The sequence below is a fragment of the Biomphalaria glabrata genome, chromosome 4 (genome assembly GCF_947242115.1).
Source record: "Biomphalaria glabrata chromosome 4, xgBioGlab47.1, whole genome shotgun sequence".
Lineage (NCBI taxonomy): Eukaryota > Metazoa > Mollusca > Gastropoda > Planorbidae > Biomphalaria > Biomphalaria glabrata.
Window position 1 is genome coordinate 22,740,932 of NC_074714.1, and position 21,301 is coordinate 22,762,232.

The following is a 21,301-nucleotide window of genomic DNA, read 5'->3' on the forward strand; positions in this document are numbered from 1 at the left end:
GTCCAAATTTTAAAGTATAGATTTTGTTTTCGTTATGAATGTGATAAAATCATTTTTATATGTAAAGTGCTAGTCATTAATAACTATATACCATGAAATTTACCTGACTTGCATTGAATAGAATGTCCTACTTCTAACACCAAGATAAGGTAATTACCTAGAGTTTTTTTTTTTCATTCTATAATTTCATAGATATGCATATGGAATTGATACTTAATTACCTGTCTTTCCTTGATGGGGAAGTAGACAAACAAAGTAGTCAGGAAAGCCATTCCAAAACTGATCACAACTCCCACTGTAAAACTTGAAATCCGAGCATTCAAACTATCAAGCTCTGCTCTTGTTAACTCATCCTTGGGCAGTGGATGGATACTGGACTGAAAACTGAAGGAACTGTTGGTGTGGAACTGAAGAAAGCTGTTCATGAGATAGTTCACCTGGTCAAGAATATTATTTTTTTAACCAGAAGTTAATCAAGAAATAAATATAAATTAAAAAATTTCCCTGACAAGTTATGCAGCCAATAAATCTGACAACCAGTCCAACTCCTGGCCTTTACATCAAGTTCAAGTCAGTGGATGAATACTGAAGAGGAGTTCAATGTGAGTAACTAGCACCTTAACCAGAAAAGTTTAGGAAGAGGAGTGAGTTAGTCATGGTTGATCACCCCCCTAATTAAAGACACATTTTAATCCATAACTCAGCTCATTTTCAGCTATACCCAAATTTAGGTAAGGATTTAGCATTCAACCATGAGGACAAATCAGAAACCTGTAGCTATAAGTCTATTTGTAGCACATTGAACGACACACTTGCAGGTTCTGTGATGATACGAAACACTATCAGTCTCTGCAATTTCTTTACACCTATCAAGTGCACAGAGAGGAGGGAAATGCTATGTAGATAATCTGGCCATAGATAATGCCAAGGCTCTGGGCTCATTCTGTGAGATAAGCCTTAGTCAGTCTACCAAAGAAAGAAGATTTTGAGAATGTAAAATGTAAAAACCAGAGCACCTCAAAAGTGGAGAGGTTGCTAATACAACTTTATTACAATACCTCTATTCAAGTCAAAACTTCTTCTAGCACAGAACGTAGACACTGGTCTCAAAAACAGCTATATACAGATTTTTCTAGAAATTTAACAGTTGATGTATATCGCTGAGAAAAGATTTACTTGCTCGTTGGCAACACAGGGAAAACTCTAGTTTGACCAATATAATTTTTCATATAAAAGGAAAGAAAATTAAAATTTGGCTAGAAATTTAGAAATAGATCTAGGTTCAACATAGGTTTTAAAAGGACTAACACATTCTTGAAAGGACTATCACTTTCAGGACTTTCTGAATGCAAGGCATTGTTGGAATATTATAAGATGTACTAAATCTATACATTCACTTAATCAGGATTGTTTCTGAGGGAGAAGGGGCAGGCAGGATAAAAGAATGTTCTATTCTTTGTACTCTAATATTTATTAGTTTGTAAGAGATTTACATACATTCTTTAAGTTATTATTATTGTCTTTTAATGTTTTTCTGGTTTTAAGCTAATTGAATACAAATCAATGTAAGAGATAGGTTAGGCATTTTATATGTAATAATAATAATAATAATAATCTTTATTGTCCGTATGGAAATTTGTCTTACAATTTGTGCATTACACCAAACAAAAAACATTCTAACTATAAGAAACCAAAGTGTACATTCACACCAGACTCACTCATAATCTACATGTGACAAAGTTTATATCAGATTGTTCTTATTTAATGATTTGATTGCCAGAGGAACAAAAGAGTGTTTGTGTCTGTCTTTGCTATCTGTGTCTTAGCATAGTATTAGTTTTAATTATCTGTCTTTGTAACAGTAACATCATGGGGGAGGCCAAAAAAAACAACAACCTAAATGTGTGATAAACTTTGCAGTAGTTTCATGAGTGTCTTTCTAATGATTCATAATATTGAGACCAATATTTTTAATTAAGCTCTGGCATACCATCTTGTTTAACCATCTGCTGTAATCGAAAATCTCAATGTATCCTTAGGTTTAATTCAGGATACGCTATGAAATGGGTTTAGAAATCGCACTTCCAATGAATCAGTGACGTCAAACTAAGGCTTGCTATTTAATTCTTGTTTGTTTATTTTACATGTTTTGGATGTTCTTTCAGTAATGAAGATTATCACACCCAAGCCCCAACCTCCTGCAGGTAGGTGGAGGATGGTAGCAGAGAGTGTTTGAACCTGGGATCATCAAGATGGTAGTCCAGAGTGCATTCTACATGAACAAGAAGCATGCCAGATCTGCTCACAGAGCCATGTTATGTATACTGAGAATCAAATCATTCTAAGGTAAGGCATTCATTTTAAGGGAGAAACTACTGACTTGAGCCTTAAGCTATTCCATTTTAGTAAAAAAAAAAGGATGTGATAATACATTGTTTTAAGTTGTTTTTTTTACAAAGCTTATATCCACTCACAGTCTGTTTGTATGGTAAAAAGTGTGTACAAGTTATTTCTCCCACACCCATTCTCTTTAGTAAATTTGATATCTCAACAGGTCAGATAGATTGCTTAGCATAATTAAACAAAAAAATCTATTACAAAATATCATATTGCTCAAAAAGCAAATGCTTCCGGTTGTCCTTCTCAGAATTATTCATATGCAGACAAGACATGAATCAATAAAAAAAAGGAACCAATTAGAAAATTATTTAGTTTGATACCAACAAGATAAACTACTACTTAAGCATTCACAGATATGGCTAAATTTGTTTGGTTTAGTCCCTTTAAATAATTGTTACAGCAATTTCTCCCTTACACTCTCCAATCAAATCGATACTTTAAACACTTATTTATAGTACTTAACAAAACTTGAATCAAGAAACAAAAATACTCAATTAGTCAATTAATTATTTGTAATTAATTATTTTGATATCAAATAAGTGAAATAGCTTTGTACATTATTGATAGATAAAGTTTTAATGGCAAAGTTCTTCCCATTTAGATAGTTTGTTTTTTTTTTAAAAAGGATTTTTTTTTATATTTTGCTCCTTACTGATACTGGGAGTGCATGGTAAGGTTGCCCACTGTATTCTGCAACAGCAGCCATAGTTTCATCCAATTTAGGTTCAATAAGTGCCATACCGATCACCATCTTCTTGTTGTATGTTGAGGCTCCAAGCTCTTGTGCTCTTCTTATAGTATAATTGGAAAAAGAAAAGGACTGAAATTTTTAAAAAAAGATTTCTTTAAATTTTGCCTAAAATATAGTATGGTAAAAAAAAAATATTATTCTTTGCAAGAAGATTATTTCCATTAGGCAGCTAGTGCTACACTCTGGCAGACCCTGAAATGCAGTGAGCTATCAAAAATTCGTTTGGAACCAAAAGCTGCTTGGAGAGGGAGGGAACTGCTGTGTGGGTGACAACTTTCTGACTATGACCAATTACCAGGCTCTTATCTTGTTCCAAGTCCCTATAGAAGGTAATATTAAAATAATTAGGATAAATTACCTATAAAAAATGTTTTTTGTGTATTAAAGAGATAGAGAAATAAATTATACATATTATACATGTAAGTAATATGTTAAATACTAAACTATCTTTAGTTACATAAGATAGATATTTTCATTTCTAATTATCATAGGATACATTATAACGTACAGCAGTTGTTTTGAAAAACTCTTTACTGTAACTAGGAAACTGTGCTGCATAGAGGTCTAAGAACTTTTTCTCCTCTTGACTTGGCCTTTCCCTTACAGAATAAGGAATTAATACATCTGTGAAAGGTTTAAGGTCATAGACAAGTTTTGGCTGGGTAGATATCTTAGGTCTTGATTCGTCTATTGCCAGGCCATAAATTGTGAAAAGGGCAGGAAGCAGCAGCTGTGTCACAGTGACATGCCGGTTGCGCCAGGTGTGAATAGCTTTTTTAATTAAAAGTCCCAAGAACCTGGAGCACTGTAAATCAAATCCCTGGTTTTTGGTGAAGGTTTTGTTGAAAGCTGTAACAAGAAAAAGTTACTATTCATTATGACAGAAAGACTTACATGTTACATCTAACAGTTACACATTAGATCAAACAAGACTTACATTTTACATCTTTATAAATAACTTCCAACATTACACATTCCAACATGACTTAATATTATAACTTGCAACATGACATAAACATATTGTCAGGGGGAGGTATGGCGAGAGTGAATATGTTACTTTGATATTTTGGTATGATAGTTGTTTAAGTACTCCCAGGTTATGAATGTGAAGTCTTGCAAGCGTTATGAACTGAATGATTTAGTCTTCTTTGAATGTGCGAGAGAGTGTGTTAGTGAGGCCTTGTTACCAGTCTAGGAAGGTTGTACGGTTGCTTCCTGGACTGGTGTTTTGTGTATTAAATATTTATTGAAGTTGATGTCATTATTTGTGCTCTATCGGATAATATTAAAGTATTATTTGTGTTATCTACATATATTTGGAGTTGGAGTTTGTTTAGTGATAATTGTTCATATTTGAGTAACACTTAATGAGCCAAGCAAGTATTAATTAATTATATCTGAGTAATGGAGTAACCCCTAACGAGCCAAGCCAAAGCCAAGCAATAAAAAGGAACTCGACACATATAAAAACTTGCTATATAGCTTACACATTATAACATGCAACATGACTTACCCAATATATCAATGACATCTTTTTGTGAATCTCCAATGAGTTGCTGATCTGAATTGAAAGACTGATTACTGTTGAACATTATCCTATTGTTTTCACTGTTTATCCTTACATTATAGTTGATGGAATCACGAGATAAAGTATTACTCAAGTTTTTATCCATATCTTTTTTAACTATGTTATCTTCATTTATTAAACTATTATTAATAATCTCATTCGAACCCTTGTCAGAGGCCTTGTTGGGTATGTTTGTCGTATCTTCATCATAAGCACTATCTCCGACCCTGGAAATAAAAGAGGGCCAACTTAATTCAAATTATATAAAAAGATAAAAACAAACAAAATACAAATAAAATACTGATAAAATTCCATAGATTAAACTAATTTGTATCACAATTACTTTGAAGTTTTTCTGTTGTTTTTTTTTCAAGTTTTTCTTGGTTTTAATGAGCTGAGCTTCATTGTAATCACGTTAACTTGTTTATAATAATTGACACATTACATTGGTTTAAATTGTTATACTTGTTAATTCTGACAAGGTCCAAAGAAGTAGTGTTTTGGATGTAAAAAAAATTTCTTTAGCAACATTAAGAATGTCTCTAACATTAAGAATGTCTCTAAAGCATTGTATCTCAGAAAACAATAGGATAATGTTCAACAGTAATCAGTCTTTGCAGACGATTGCATAATATATAGAACAATAAAAACAACACAAGACACAGATATTTTACAAGGGGAATTAGATGAATTACAGAAATGGGAATCAAATTGGAGCATGTCTTTCCACCCAGAAAAATGTCAGTTGTTAAGAGTAACAAAAAAACTAAAACAAATTAATTCCACTTATCTTATTCATGGCAAACCAGTAACACAGACTAAAAACGCAAAATACCTAGGTGTTATAATAAATGAAAAACTGTCATGGAATCCACATATTGATGAAACTACAAAAAAATCAAACAAAGCATTAGGATTTATTAAAAGAAATTTCTATAAATCAAATAAGAAAATAAAACTAAAATGTTATTTAACCTTGGTTAGGCCAATAATAGAATATGCATCCTCTGTTTGGGACCCCTCAACTCAAGAAAACATTAAGAAACTAGAACAGACACAAAATAGAGTAGTGCGATTCATAACAAACGAATATTCACATTTGACTAGAGTAACACCTTTAGTAAAATCACTAAATTTAGAAAGCCTTCAGGACAGAAGGCTCAAAAGTAAAGTAGCAATAATACATAAAACACTGAACCATAATCTTCAACTACAAAAACAAAATTTAATAAAATACTCTGAAAGACACAAAGATAAAGGCACATTCCTCGTCCCATATGCTAGGACAAATTTGTACAAATACTCCTTCTTCCCTAGTGGTATTAGAGCATGGAATGGGTTGCCTGAGCTAGCCAGGAAAACCAGTTTTTTTCTTCTTTTTCTTCATCGTTCTCATTGTTATGTTGGAGTGTTCATATGACTAGACCAATACATGAGATGAACTGCGCAGTGGTTTCCAAATCAGGGAGCTCTCCATATAGTTTTCTTTCTATTGGGGTGATTTGGGGCCAATGTCTTATACGGGCCTCTTGGTAGAGAGAGCAGTTTTGGAGGACGTGGTCGGCATTTTCTGGTGATACTCCACATGGGCAGATTTCACTGGTTCCAATTTTGAGCTTCCGGAACATGTGTTGTCGCATTCTGTTGTGTCCGGTCCTGAGTCGAAAGATTAGACGTTGGTCTTGTCGGGATAGCTTATAGTAAGCATCATCTTTCTTGTGATTTGGATGGGAGCTCGTCCATTTCTCATTTATTTTATCTACAATTAATTTCTTCATTTCTTCTGGATAGAGTGCAGAGTTTACTTGTGAGTTTGTTCTCCCACTCTTGGCGAGTGTGTCAGCCTTCTCATTTCCTGCTAGTTGTATGTGAGCTGGTATCCATTGAATAACAGTTTTTTTGCTGTTGTGGTTGAGCTTTGTGAGTGCTGTTCTGAGGTTTTTAGGAAAACCAGTGACTTGGCAGAATTTAAGTCATTGGTTAATATGCATGACTAAATGCATGACGCGTAGGACGTAATCATCTTCTTTTTTGAAGTAACGTCTGTATTATATAAGATAAGATAAATTTAAGTAACAAAAATCTTTTTAATATAAGAGAAAACAAAAGGAATATTACTAAGTTAGTTATTAAAAATTAGTAATGCCAGTATTGAGGTGCACTGTTTCTAATGTGAATATTTGTACAAAGTACAAAAACTGTACCAGCACAACTACTACAACTACTAGTACAGCATGTGTACATTTCAAGCCTATGAAATGTTCAAGAATCCACTATTTGCTGTGGTTTAATATTTTTATCAATTCCAGATAGCTTTGTAATAAACTCAAGGTTTCAAGGGACATTGGAGATGGTATTTGACCAGGTGACTTTTACAGAATAACAAATTAATACGTAAGACAAGTATCCCAACAAAAAATAAGTGACAAGTGCTTAATAATCTACCAACTTTAAAAACACTTCCTCCATGGTGGTGGCAGTAGTACCAAAGCTAATGTCATCTATGTAAAAATGCTTGGATGGAGGAAGCTGTGGTTATGGAAGAAAAACCATGAATGTTCAATACTTATTGATAATCTGCTGAATATCCATTTTCTAGAAGACCATCAAATTACTATAATAATTATAAGACATTGTCCTCAAGATTGAAGATTATGAAGAAATGTAGTATTTTCACTTGCATGAAAGATTTTTACTGAATTCCTCTTTAACCAATTAACCAAATACATTATAATCAAGTGCTTAATGAAATTCAGTGAGCCTTTGAACTAAACATGACTTGTGTGAAGTACAACTTAGTCTTACCCACTACTAAAATACTGATAGTTTTAGTTTAAGGACAACTATAATTTTAAGTTACGGAAAAAAAAAAAAAGTGTTCCTTTATAGTGTTTATTCATTTCAGCTGGTATATTAAGTGGAACTTTCAACTACCATATGCCTTTAATATAAAACATTGGAAATGTCATTAACTTTTATTTCCGAAATGTTCTAATGATGTTAAAATTATACACAAGATTACAAATCAATAGCAATAAAATTGTGTACAAAAAATATTGAAAATATAAAATAAAATGAGAATTGATATAAATGTGTTATTTATTATCTACCTACTTTAAAAACACTTCCTCCATGGTGGTGGCAGTAGTACCAAAGCTAATGATACCCAGCATTTCTTTCTTGTCATCCAGTGAGTTAAAGAGGACAGCAAATTTACTAGACTCATTGTCTGGCAAAATGTAAGAGACTTCAGAATTGATAACACTTTCAAGTTCTGCAGTGTTGATGAATTCTTTAATAAAAATTGTCAGATTTCCAACATTGCAATGAGGATGTTTGACAATAACTAGATGATAGCCAGCACCTGGTTTTGGACAAGTAAAAAATAAAATCTTAAGTTTATATCTATAATCATGAATCCATTTGCTATTGTACATAAAGTCTGTCACTAGGTTTTGAATATCAAGACTATCATTTATTGTTAAGTTTTACCATAAAGTTTCTTGAGAAACAATGAACTTCCACAACATTTGACAACTCCTTCAGCCATGATGGCGATCCTGTCCCCAAGTAAATCAGCCTCGTCCATGTAGTGCGTGCTTAACACAATTGTACGTCCACGTCTGGCAGACTGAAGGACATTCCAAGTCTGACGTCTAGCCGCTGGATCCATGCCAGCTGTAGGTTCATCAAGGAATACAATCTAAAATACAAACAGAAAATAACCAGAACCAATAATTTCTCAAAATGAACCCCTAGTTTCCTAAGCATGAGTGAACATGACAAGTAACATATAATACCAGCACTAAGAAACCTAGGTTATTCAGAGAAGGTAAAGAAAATATGGTGAAATCTCTCAGGACAACTTCATGGACCTCTGCGCCAGCCCCATAGCCTAGCAGTGACCAGGTACCAGTCTAACATCAACTTTGACCATCCAAGTCCCCCCAAAAAGAATCTTGTAAAAGAAAAAGTAGTTTCCATTTGAGACCTTGCAATCTGTGGGGCAGATGATGTTAAGGTCATCTGTTTCTTTAGCCAACAGTTAACAAAGGTGTCATGTGGCCAGCACAATGACCAACCGCCTTTACTTTCCCCAGCTTAAGTTAGGTACCCATTAGAGTAAAGTGGACTCAGAGGCGCCCTTAAAATCCAGAAATTCAAAATTCCAGTCGTCACCGAGATTCAAACCCAGAACCCCAGGTTAAGAAGCCTATATATTTTACAATCTTTAACTTCTTTCAATAACCTTGGTACTTTAGTGCTGCTATAATATGTCACCTGACATGTTTACTCATCATTTGTTTCAGTATCGAAACCTTAAAACTCCATTTTTGTCACTCTAAGTATACATTTTATTATTTGCAGAGATATACATTTTTATTCTTTAGAAACCAGTTAATTTTATTTAACACACTAACTATGTTTTCTTTGCCTTGTGTACCTTAGAGCCACCAATTAATGCAATGCCAACTGATAACATTCTCTTCTGACCGCCAGACAAATTGGCTGATGCTGTATCAATCTTTGTTGCTAGACCCACATCTTCTGCCATGCTAATAACTTCTGCATCAATGTTGGGACTAGTATAACCTTTCAACTATTGAAAAATTCAATTAAAAATGGTTAGATAGAAATCTAAGAAAATATTTATAGTAACCTACTAATAAAATCGATGAACATGTTTTTCTTAAGTGTCTTAGTTGTAATAAAACTCAACTGGCTACCTTCACAAAGAATGTCAGGTGTTCTCTCACTGTCATAATATCAAATAATATATTGTGCTGGAGGCATACCCCTAAACTTTTACGAACTCCAACAATGTCTTTGCGTATGTCATATCCATTGATTATGGCTGTCCCACTGGTTGGTGGGATGAACCCTGTAAAATAAGTAACTGTAGAGTATAGTGTTCTAGATAAATTTAAACCTTTATCAAGCTTAAATTAATTATAGCAAGCTAGAGTAACTTGAAATGAAATAAATATAAAAATTTCAAGTCTAAAGACATTAAAGATAAAAGTACCAGTACTATTTCCACAGCACTATCTACTAACCAGTAAGCATGGACATTGTTGTTGTTTTTCCTGCTCCATTGTGGCCTAACAAGACAGTGATCTGACCTTCATACATATTCAGAGATGTTCCTTTTACTGCTACATTAACACCAAAGGTCTGACAGAAAAAAAATGTTGTTAAATGTTTGTAAAATGTTGGATATGTTTAGGATAATTTACTTACTTCAAACCTCCCACAGGACAACAGGGTTGGCAGCAGGCAGGGTATGAACCTGGGACCATCGACAAGTCCAAACAACAGTCCAGCATGCATACCGACAACCAGGTAGCCATTCTGGTCATGTTTCTTTAGTGTCTTTAATTCTATCATTTTATTCCAGAAAGGATAAAATTTTCTGAGTCGTTATTTTCCAAAATCTCTTACAGATTCTTTAGTACAACTTTAATTTCAAAGGCTTAATTATTCTACTAATTATTCTAAATATTTTCTTAATTGCAAATGAAAGTTAAAAAAATATATTTATGTCCTACACGATTATAACAGCCTTAAGAAAAAACAAATAATTCTGTACGAATTAATATGCAAACTAAACGAACATGAAAAAAAAATAATGAGGCTATTACTGCATATAAAGGGGGCATGGTGGGTGAGTGGTTAAGCACTTGGCTTCCAAACCTGGGGTTCTGGGTTCGAATCTCGGTGAAGATTGGGATTTTGAATTTGGGGATTTTTAGGGTACCCCGTGAGTCCACCCAACTCTAATGGGTACCTAACTTTAATTTGGGAAAGTAAAGGTGTTTGGTCATTGTACTGGCCACATGACACCCTGCTTGTTAACCATTGACCAAAGAAACATGACCTTAACATAATCTGCCCTATAGACCGCATGGTCTAAAAAGACAACTTTTACTGCAATTAAAACATAAATAAATAAGAATGATGGTATCACTAGTTTTTGGCAGATGTAATTTTATGCAGATTTATATATCTAATCTGGGATGTCCATCTAGTCTGGCTGGTTCAGTCGATTATTTCACTATCAAATGTTTAAACTGAGAAGAAAATAGTAAGTGAAAAAAAAGTATCCTTTTAGTTCTTGCGATCTATGGGGCAGATGATGTAAAGGTCATCTGTTTCCAGCATAAAAGTCAACCAACTTTACTTTCTCCAACTAATGTCAGACATCAATTAGGTGAACTCAGGGCACCCTAAATATTCTGAAATTAAAAATCCCTGATTTGAACCAGGAAGTTAAAGCATCCTCTTAGAAGAAAATACAATCTTGTATATAATTCTGTAGAGGAACATTTGCAAGGGAGATCATGAAAACAAAAAAAAATTAGTTTGGGATTTAGGTTAAAATCAATTAAACTCTACTCTCTAAAGGTACAAGCAGAAAAAAAAAAGATTTTTATTATAAAATAGTTTTTCTTCTAAATATGGATTGCTATAAGCACACTAGAGTTAAATAAAGGGGATTTATTATTTTTTTAAATGTCCTTAAAGGTATCCATTTTTTTATCTTTGAACTGTTTCTATATTTTTTTTTAGACTGTAGTAACATGGATATTGGTCCTAAAAGCTTCCTGATGAAATAAATTAAACATGGAAATATTGTTGGATGAAAAAGGAACTAACTAGCTAGACAAAAAAATGTTTAGTAGTTATGGTGGAAGCTGCACAAGTTGGATCCCATTCATCAATCTACCTCACTAATCCTATACCAATAGTCCCATTCATCAATCTACCTCACTAATCCTATACCAATAGTCCTATTCATCAATCTACCTCACTAATCCTATACCAATAGTCCTATTCATCAATCTACCTCACTAATCCTATACCAATAGTCCTATTCATCAATCTACCTCACTAATCCTATACCAATAGTCCTATTCATCAATCTACCTCACTAATCCTATACCAATAGTCCTATTCATCAATCTACCTTACTAATCCTATACCAATAGTCCTATTCATCAATCTACCTCACTAATCCTATACCAATAGTCCTATTCATCAATCTACCTCACTAATCCTATACCAATAGTTAAGGCTGGTAACTATAAAATTGTAGGTCAAACATGGTCATGCTTAAAATGCTGACTGTTTAACTTTAAAATGATGTTAAAATGTATATTGTAGTGGAAAAAGAATTAATAAAATAAAATGTTCACCTTTCTTAAATCAAATATCTGTATACCAGGATTCAATAATGGTTCTCTCTCAAAGTATTTGGGGTTCAGATTCATATTTCTATCAAATGATTCAGTTGGGACTTTTTCAGCAAACCAATAGGATTTCTTGATTTCAGCAATGCAACAACAAAAAAGTTATAGCTAGTTTCTCAAAGATAAGACTGTGTTAGCAGTCAGTGTTCTATTTTACAACATTTTGATGCTAATTTTTTAAAGCATTTACGATAAATAAAATATTTTTGGTTAACTTTGACACATCATTTTCATTTATCTCAGAGGGTTAACCTTGACATTGTGTTGTATTTATACAAACGTGGTGGAGGGGTGGAGCTGTGAAGGTTTAAAAACAAACAACTTCAAATACCTAAATCTAAAAATTTAAATGTACTCTGTTTCTGCTGTGTTTAGAGCACTTTCTTCAGTTTTTAGATGTCAAGCTTTGGGCAGCAATTTTATAAATTTGTATGCTTTTGTATGTCAGATGATAAGAATGTGTCACCCTTTTCTTTAAGCTGATTTTCTGGCCAACAGATAAAGCAACATCCAGCATTACTTATGGTTATGGTTATGTTTGCTCTAAATGTTGTGGCTTTTTGACCATGTATACTTTGCTGGAACAGAATGTACTTTTTTTTAATTGCATTCTTATAGTATATCCATTTTATTTGATGGGTGGCTATGCCAAATTTTGTTTGACTGACTTAAAGGTTGACACAGAAACTGAGCCACCCCCAGAAGTCTTGTAAAGACCAAGTCAGGGGTCAGTTTGCTCTTACTGTCATTGAGGAACACAGCTTGCAACATATTAACTTCTAAAGTTCCCCTGGACACACATCTGAGACCCAAAGGAAAGCCCTTTTCAAGACAAATACATAAAGCCAAGAAAAACAATGACACTTTGCATGTATCAGAATTATTAGAATATAAAGGTTTCTATTTTCAATGGGATCTGCAAAGTCACAATCTATGCTGCACTCATCCTTAATCATCAGACTCAAAGATGTTTGCATTGTTCTCCTATTAAACTTCTCAGGAATATTTGCCTTATACCTTTGTGCCATACAAGTCTATATTAAAATCTGAAAGTCTGATTGAGGATTGTTAGTGATGGGAGACTTTTTTTCTGCCTACTATGCTGTGCAGATAGGCACAGGAGAATCAAAGTTGTAAATCAAAATAATTTGAGTAATTTACACTATTTTTTTACTAAGCATATTTGAAATGACAAACATAAATGTAGAGCGTGAAAATTATTACTACCACTAATTATCGTTCAAATATATTATAAGCAAAATGAAAATTGATAAGAACTCACTGTAAAGCAGAAATAAAATGGTTTAGGAATACCTAATTCCCCTGGTCTGACATTGTCCAAGTACCAACAAATCATAAAGTGAATGCCAGAATCTACCAGCAGCATGAACATGCATGCCAACAAGCTCAAGTTGTCATCAACTGTGGCAGGTTTATGAAAGTTACTCCACTGAGCCCCTTCACCTAAAGAAATAAAAATTTAAAATGGTCTTATTTCAATTTATGCAATGAAAAAAAAAGTTTTTTTATGTTTGTAAAATGATTAACATCCCAAACATCCCACAGGATGTCGGAGGATGGCAGCATATAAACCCAGGACCATCAAGACTCAAAACAACTGAATGACAGTCCAACAACACACATACTGCATGATCAGGCAGTCAAGTTGACATGTTGATAACCAAATTTCACAAACCAAAATGTCACTAGGAAATGAGTCTTATTTCATCATTATTGTCCAAAAAGTAGTACTTTGCTTTTAGCATTTGAGTCCCTGAAAATAAAATTTGTCAGTCATTGTTCTGGCTCTTTACAGTTGACCATAGATGCAGGTGAGTTAAAAGGAAAATTTTACTTTGTGGCCACTTTCAAAATGTTCACTGAGTTAATGTTTTTAACTGAAGCACTAAGAGGAAATAAGGAGAACAGATAATGAATGATTACCTTGTTTCCTCTTTAACAATTTACTGCTTGTTTTTTTTCTTATAATTTTTTATATATTACGGGTGAATAAATGAACAGGCAATTATAAACATCAAAATTTATTATCAATATATCATACATTCTTCACTTTTTAAACTCTATAGCTCAAAATGAGTTACGGTCAATGAAATAATTTTGTAGAGAAAGGTTACAAACATACAGTTCATTAAAAGCACAATTTCAATGAGAAAAGAATGACAAGATATAATATCAAATCAAAGACTGGTGTACCTGTTCCTTCAAAGATACCAATGATGTTAACTCCTAAAGCCATGGCAACATTGAACAAAAATGACATGTATATTTTGGTATTCATGGTATAGTTTTCATAATTGCGTTGAATAAAAAAGTAACTGAAGAAGAATCCAATAAACAGAACTCCAGATACAGTTGCACCAGTATTAGCTGAAATTTTAAACAAATAACTTATAGTATAAATAACACATTTTTCTAACAAAGGAAAATAACTATGTAAAATTTTTTTTCTTGTTGTCATACTTTTAAATAGATAAATATCTTAAGTCTTTGATGTGAAATCTCAAGTTAAAATTTGAAGCTTCTGCTGTGATTTAACATATTTGTCTGCTGTGATTAAACAAACTACATTTGGCTATTATTATGAAGTTTTATACAAAAAAATGTGTAATTATAAGCCCTTTCTAAAATTAATCTAGATATTTCCTGTTTGAATTAGACAAGAAATGGAGTATGGTATACATATTAAAGCCAGTAATATATTTATGTTTTCTTGGCTTGATTTAAACACATTGTTTTCACTTAATGGGATGTGTGTAAACCGAACATGATCTATAGGTTACAGAATACAGCTGACATAGAACTTTATATGTCATTGCCATAAGAAATTTTGTCTATCATCCATCTCAGGCTCTCTTTTTTTTATTACCAACCCACAATATATACATGCAGTATTAATGTTTTAATTGTTAATCATGACTTAGGGTGGATTAGTGTGAATTATTCAACTGAATTTTATTGTTTTTATTTCAAAAAGACAGAGATATAAGCCAACTTTACAACTTTCTTTGCATTAGACTTCATTATTACCAGATCAACATCCTTTAGCATTTGATAGTCAAATAATTGAATAATTTACTAGTAAGTAATTCAACCCATTGCAATAATCAGCAGGAAACCCCCCACAAACATACACACAAGGCTTCCACATTGTTCGACCTTCACTGGTTGAAGTTTGTTATTTACTTTATCCTGTCACTTCTCCTGCAGAGAAGTCTTGTGGAGATTAAACAAAGTGTGAGAACTGATGAAGTAGGAGTACTAGTATCTTGTAGACTACTTTCTTCTTCTTCTTTTTTTCCTTGTACTCATTTTTATGTTGGAGCGTTCAGATGACTAGACCAATAGATGAGATGAATTCCCCATGGTTTCCAAATCAGGGAGCTCTCCATATAGTTTTCTTTCCATTGTTTTATTGGGGGGCCAGTGTCTTGTACAGGCCTCATGGTAAAGAGAACAGTTTTGAAGGAATGGTCAGCATTCTCTGGTGATCGACTACTTTAACTTTAACATGGTCAGCATTCTCTGGTGATAGACAACTTTAACTTTAACATGGTCAGCATTCTCTGGTGATAGACTACTTTAACTTTAACATGGTCAGCATTCTCTGGTGATAGACTACTTTAACTTTAACATGGTCAGCATTCTCTGGTGATAGACAACTTTAACTTTAACATGGTCAGCATTCTCTGGTGATAGACTACTTTAACTTTAACATGGTCAGCATTCTCTGGTGATAGACTACTTTAACTTTAACATGGTCAGCATTCTCTGGTGATCGACTACTTTAACTTTGACATGGTCAGCATTCTCTGGTGATAGACAACTTTAACTTTAACATGGTCAGCATTCTCTGGTGATAGACTACTTTAACTTCCAGTATCCATCCTTCTTCTTACCTACCTCTAGTCTTCTAACCTATGGAGTTCTATTGTCTCAAAGATAGTTGGCTTTTTTTAATAGATGGTCATAGTTATTGAATCCTTGCCTTTGTTAGCTAATGTTTCATTTGACAAGAATTCTTACACTTCCCTGGCAAAAAATTAGTGCAAAGCCTTATATATTTAGAGTCTGTGCAAATATATCTGGGGGCATTCTGGAGACATTTACCAGTTTCCTCTACCTCTACACAGTGTCATGTATCAGTTTTAGAACCCCTGTAATATTTGGTGACTAGTAGTCACTGAACTATTCTGTGTAGTCAGCACGAGATTTTTCCTGGTCGGGGACTGACCACGAGGTGGACACGTCAGTTAATTTGGAACTCTTGTAGAGAGAGGAGCATTGCTATCTCCTCGAGTAGAAAGTATGAGTACTAAGTGATTATTATTAAGTAAGCAGAGTTATTTCTTTTGGATATGTATAATGTGTGATGGCTAAACTCGCCAATATCTTTTGTAATTTATTTTAGATATAATAAAATCCATGTCTGCTACCAGCGTGTTTATTAATAATTCTAAATGTTGTCGTTGGAGAGTTTAGTATATTAGTGTTCTTACGCACTTGCAAATCTAGTGCGTGTAAGAAAGTATTTGGTTAAGAAGAACTTTATAGTAGTACCAGAAGAGGTATCTACACACAGAGACATTCGCGTCATCACGCCTACAACAAGAACCAGGCTGTGACACACAGTGTCAACATATGAAATCTTAGCTTGGTCAAAAGCAGTAAAATTAGGCACCTGTCTCTGGTTTTACTCCATGCTTTTATTGCCTATTTCGACCTATTAGTCCTCAACTAAGTCTCATGGGTAGTTCAAAGGTTTTTTCTAAGTTGTTTGTAATTTTTAAACAATACATAAAAAACACTTAAGAATCACTAAAAGCTTTTTTTTTTAACAGTTTTGTTTTCATACTGACAATCATCATAAATGTTTTAAGTTTTGAAGGTTAGTCACCCTTAGTTCAAATCTCCTATAAGACTTCAAGGAATGACAGTAGGTACAATTTGAACTCTGGACCACCAGACGAGTCAAGATGGTTCAAACCAGGAAAAATGAAATGTGTCAGTCATGGATAAATATGTATTGAATTTTTAATTATTACTGCCAGTAGATATTTGTAGTTGGTTAGAAGTAAATATAACAATGTATTATGGAAAGATATAAAAACTAACAACTTACCTTTCTGTACAAATGTGCTAACCATGAAAATAAAGGAAATCACAGCAACAATATAGCACAGAAAGAAAACAAACAAAAGGCTTGCATCTGTTTTGCCAATAACTGATCCATTTTTTGTTAAAGAAGCACAGCAGAGAATTGTGTAGACAGCCATGGCAGGAACCAAATAGCATGAAAATGTAATGTACCAAGAAATCCAGTGGACTGATGATGACAGGCCCATCAGTTTCATTGACTCCTTAGAAAAATTATTTTAAAAAATGATTATTAAAATTAGTATCCTTCAAAAATATGTAGCACAGCCTTAAAAGTATCTAACTGTTAATGGTCTCTACATCCTGAAAAAAGTTAGTACTCATTTACCATAAAATAAATATAATAAATGTATCAGTGTTAATTATCAGTGCTAATTTCCTAGAAAAACCATTTAATACACAGTTCAATACAAAACTATTAAGGACTATTATACAAAGTTTCATAAACAAATACAAATATCTTCTGAACATAATTAAAAACAACAGAACAAGTAATTCCAATATATCTTAAAGCTTTAACTATGTTTGACACATTTTTTGACAAGATGAAACATGGTCCTGAGATCAGCTAAGAAACAGTACCTTTTAAGTTGAAAGATTTGAATTAATTTTGTAAATATTGTGTGGGGGGCTGTGGAAATATGAGCACAATATAACTGTAGGTCTCAGTCAGTTGTGACAGAGTGTTGCATGAGGTTTGCGGGATAAGTTCTCCGACAAAATGAACTACGCATACCAAGAGTTGTGATGACATGGAGGCCAATACGAGGAAAGCGCAAACAGGGACGTCCTCGTATAACTTGGTACCACACCTTCATGGAGGACCTCAGAAAAGTGGACACCAAGTGGGAGGAGGCTTAAGATATTGCCAGTGACAGATCTTTGTGGAGACAGCTTTCCGCCCAATGCACAGAAGTAAGTGTCATGAAGAGATGCTTATTGCCATATGGGTAAATTGATATGGGTGGGTGAGTGTGAGAAGCGATTGCCATGAAGAATAAGAATATTGCTGCTTATGTATATTAGAGAAACTGGTAAAGATTAATGTTGTTTGTATATGCCCTTTTGTTAATAAAACGAGTAAATATGATTATGAGCTGATAGACCAAACATTTTTTTGAAGTGTTGAAGTAGTTATAGTTAGCTCAAACTAAGAACTGTATTATAGAAATGTACTTGTCTTAATATAAACATTGAAAAAGTTAAGAGTTACACTTGTCCCTACTGTTGCTTCAAGAATAACTTAAAGAATCAATCATAACAGAAAAAAAAATAACCAAAATACCAAAAATGCATGTTAGAACTAACTTTCAGATATTTATTACTTTCTTTTCCCGATTTTGCTAACAAATTAATGTTTAGAAATAATACCAAGATGCTGGACAATTTTTTTCTAGCTTTTAAAACTGGTTACACCAATTAAAATAAAATGTAAAAAGTACCTAGAAAAATATAATTTAGAATCAGTACCATACTGTACAAACTTGTAATTTGGAGCCATCCTCTTATATTTTATTCCATAAAAGTTACCTTCACTTGTTTTTCTTTTTCATAAACCAAATGTTTTGTGCTCATAACCACACTAAGAATGAGGCTCAATACAATAAACAATGGTAACTGTTTCTGTATAACAATGATCATCGGATCCTCTGTGTATGGAGGGTAAGGCATCCTCTGTGTGTACACACCAAAATTCAGCAAATCATCTGTGTTACTTCCAATTTCATTCATCCAGTACAATGTTACCGCTTTACCCACAAGGTAAAGAACATAGATAAAATATGAGTCCTCATAATCTGAAATAAAAATTAAAGACATACATGTTTTGTCTGTCACATGTAATATGCCCCAAAGCACTGCTTCAAAATAAATCTCTAGTAACCACAATTTTTTCTTTATTAACTTAGGGATCTATCTGGTATATGTGTATGATCAAGTTGTAGGCAAATATATTTTTGTCAGGATGATATTCTTGATTGAAGACAAATATAGGTAAACTAAGTCCAGTTTAACTTGTAATGGATAATAATATTAAAGTACAAATTGCTTTTACAAAGTACCACAGCCATTCATAAAGAAGTACTGTAACTCAATTTCTTGTCTGTAACTGCAACTAAACTGCTCACTAATAGCCTTGAGCCTTGTTTTTAACTAACTATAACTTGACTGTTCACCAAGAGTTCTGGTCCTCCACTGACCAACTCAGTTTTAACCTTACCCCAAGGTTCAATGAGTTATTCTCTCCTTTACTCATGACTATGTGAATCACAGTGGTTCTAAAGTTTTCTATCTTTCCAGTTGATTAAAGTATGTCACAAATAATAGGTGATAATCCATTTTTGTTTTGAAAAATTGAAGTTGGATGAGCACGGCTTAATAGGGACTGGAAATCTGAGAGTTTAATGAGAATACAAATAACATAAGCTTGAGATTTACATTGCCAACTGATTAGGTATCAAGAAAGAGGTGCAGCGGATGAGTGGTAAAGTGCCTGGCTTCCAAACAAGAGGTCCAGGGTTTCGATCCTGATGAAGAATGGGATTTTTCATTTTTGTATCTTTGGGCGCCAGCTTTAATGGGTACCTGACATTATTTTGGGAAAAGTAAAGGCTGTTGGTCATTGTACTGGCCACATGACATCCTTGTTAACTGTGTGGGCCACAGAAACAGATGACCTTTACATCATCTGCCCCATTGATCACAAGGTCTGAAACTTTACTTTTACTTAAAGGTATCAAGAAATAAATGTCCACAAACTACTTCTGGAAAAATACCAAGCACAAGAAATAGCCCAGAAAAGTGGAACAAGTTAGAGACAAAATTTAATTAAAAAATTGACAACAACATGCAGTAGATATAGACACACACAAAAGGGAAATTTAAAAAAGGTGGAAGAGATTGATCACCAAAGAGATTATTTGAGATAAACTTGAGCTTGACTAATAAAAGCAGATAAAAAAAACACGAGAGGTAGGATTTGTGGTACTCTAAAGGAACTGTAAATTAGGTTAGTTGACAAGCATAAAATATAAGATACAATTTAGGCCTAAAGAAATGAGGGAGGAATGTTAAGTGAATTTACAGTCTGCAAAAATGGTTTTATTATTATCTCATCAGACAACTATTGTGTTAGACAAGCAGGTGATTGTAAAACTTGGAGAACCAATTGAAATGACAATTTATTTTTTAAAAAAGCTCTGCACATAATTTATGTACTAAAATCAAAATATAATTATTCCACCCTTAATGAAAAGTATGTCTACTTAAATATGTACTTTGAGACCGTCATTAAACTAGACAGAGAATGAATTTTTGTTCTATTGCCTACTATTCCAATTCCAAATATTTTATTAAGAAAGAGAAACAAAAACTATTGAAGTAGTTCTTCAGATGCCATGTCTTACAAGTTTGTGTAGTACTATTTCTCTTTTTAACCTTTTTCTGGTCTATGTAATTCAATCATTTTCATAGAATAGGCTAAACCATACAATACACAGTCGTAAAGCTAGTTTGTCAAATAGAAATGTATAAAATCACTAGAAAATATTACTACAAGCCAAGTCATATAGAAAACATATTTTTCTAAATATCTTGATTTACCAATTTTGAGAATTGATCCATTGGCCATTGTCATATTCTTACTACAGATACACATTGTTTTATAGTCAGCTGACACAGACGAGTGGTCAACTGTGATGAGTGTCGAAAATCAACCATGGCAAATGGCAGAGTGGCATCATTTCGAGAAAGATCTGTTGTGAACACTACTCAGGCCAGTCACATCAGATATGGTCATGTGATTGCCCAGAAAAGAGGAGTGACCTGCTTCTGTCAATTTCTGGAAGGCCTCGGGGAAGAAAGATCTGTTGTGAACACTACTCAGGCTAGTCACATCAGATACGGTCATGTGATTGCCCAGAAAAGAGCAGTGACCTTCTGTCAATTTCTGGAAGGCCTTGGGGGACCCTATATAAAAAGTGAAGGTGTCACAGTCAAGATGGTTCATGACCAAGAAATTATTCAAGATCAAGGCTTGTGCGAGTCCAGTGTGAAGTCAGTCTGCAACATCATGTGATTGCCCAGAAAAGAGCAGTGACCTTCTGTCAATTTCTGGAAGGCCTTGGGGGACCCTATATAAAAAGTGAAGGTGTCACAGTC

The 21,301-nt window shown here is 33.5% G+C and overlaps 1 protein-coding gene and 1 long non-coding RNA gene across 7 annotated transcripts in view; one reads left to right on the top strand and one right to left on the bottom strand.

Annotated features, from left to right (window-relative positions):
* Positions 1 to 21,301, bottom strand: part of LOC106053561 (phospholipid-transporting ATPase ABCA3-like) — a 43,386-nt gene that overhangs the window by 17,868 nt on the left and 4,217 nt on the right. For 4 of the 5 annotated variants that reach the window (XM_056026522.1, XM_056026521.1, XM_056026523.1 and 1 more), the window contains 14 exons: positions 18,674 to 18,939; positions 17,109 to 17,346; positions 14,183 to 14,356; positions 13,251 to 13,432; positions 11,915 to 12,040; positions 9,776 to 9,893; positions 9,446 to 9,600; positions 9,163 to 9,318; positions 8,211 to 8,421; positions 7,833 to 8,082; positions 4,665 to 4,945; positions 3,660 to 4,000; positions 3,053 to 3,220; positions 222 to 437 (listed from right to left, as the gene is read on the bottom strand). In XM_056026522.1, coding sequence (XP_055882497.1) covers positions 222 to 437; positions 3,053 to 3,220; positions 3,660 to 4,000; positions 4,665 to 4,945; positions 7,833 to 8,082; positions 8,211 to 8,421; positions 9,163 to 9,318; positions 9,446 to 9,600; positions 9,776 to 9,893; positions 11,915 to 12,040; positions 13,251 to 13,432; positions 14,183 to 14,356; positions 17,109 to 17,346; positions 18,674 to 18,939 — 2,882 coding nt within the window. Of the gene's footprint in view, positions 1 to 221; positions 438 to 3,052; positions 3,221 to 3,659; positions 4,001 to 4,664; positions 4,946 to 7,832; positions 8,083 to 8,210; positions 8,422 to 9,162; positions 9,319 to 9,445; positions 9,601 to 9,775; positions 9,894 to 11,914; positions 12,041 to 13,250; positions 13,433 to 14,182; positions 14,357 to 17,108; positions 17,347 to 18,673; positions 18,940 to 19,579; positions 19,669 to 21,301 lie in introns of all 5 variants that reach the window. The other variant, XM_056026525.1, reaches the window with a different exon arrangement.
* LOC129925810 (uncharacterized) lies at positions 437 to 14,187 on the top strand. Of its 2 annotated transcripts, XR_008777494.1 has the most exons (5): positions 437 to 2,346; positions 3,317 to 3,480; positions 7,028 to 7,083; positions 9,976 to 10,061; positions 13,535 to 14,187. It is a non-coding gene; the product is annotated as an uncharacterized LOC129925810 (long non-coding RNA). The 2 variants fall into 2 exon arrangements; XR_008777495.1 differs by lacking the exon at positions 7,028 to 7,083.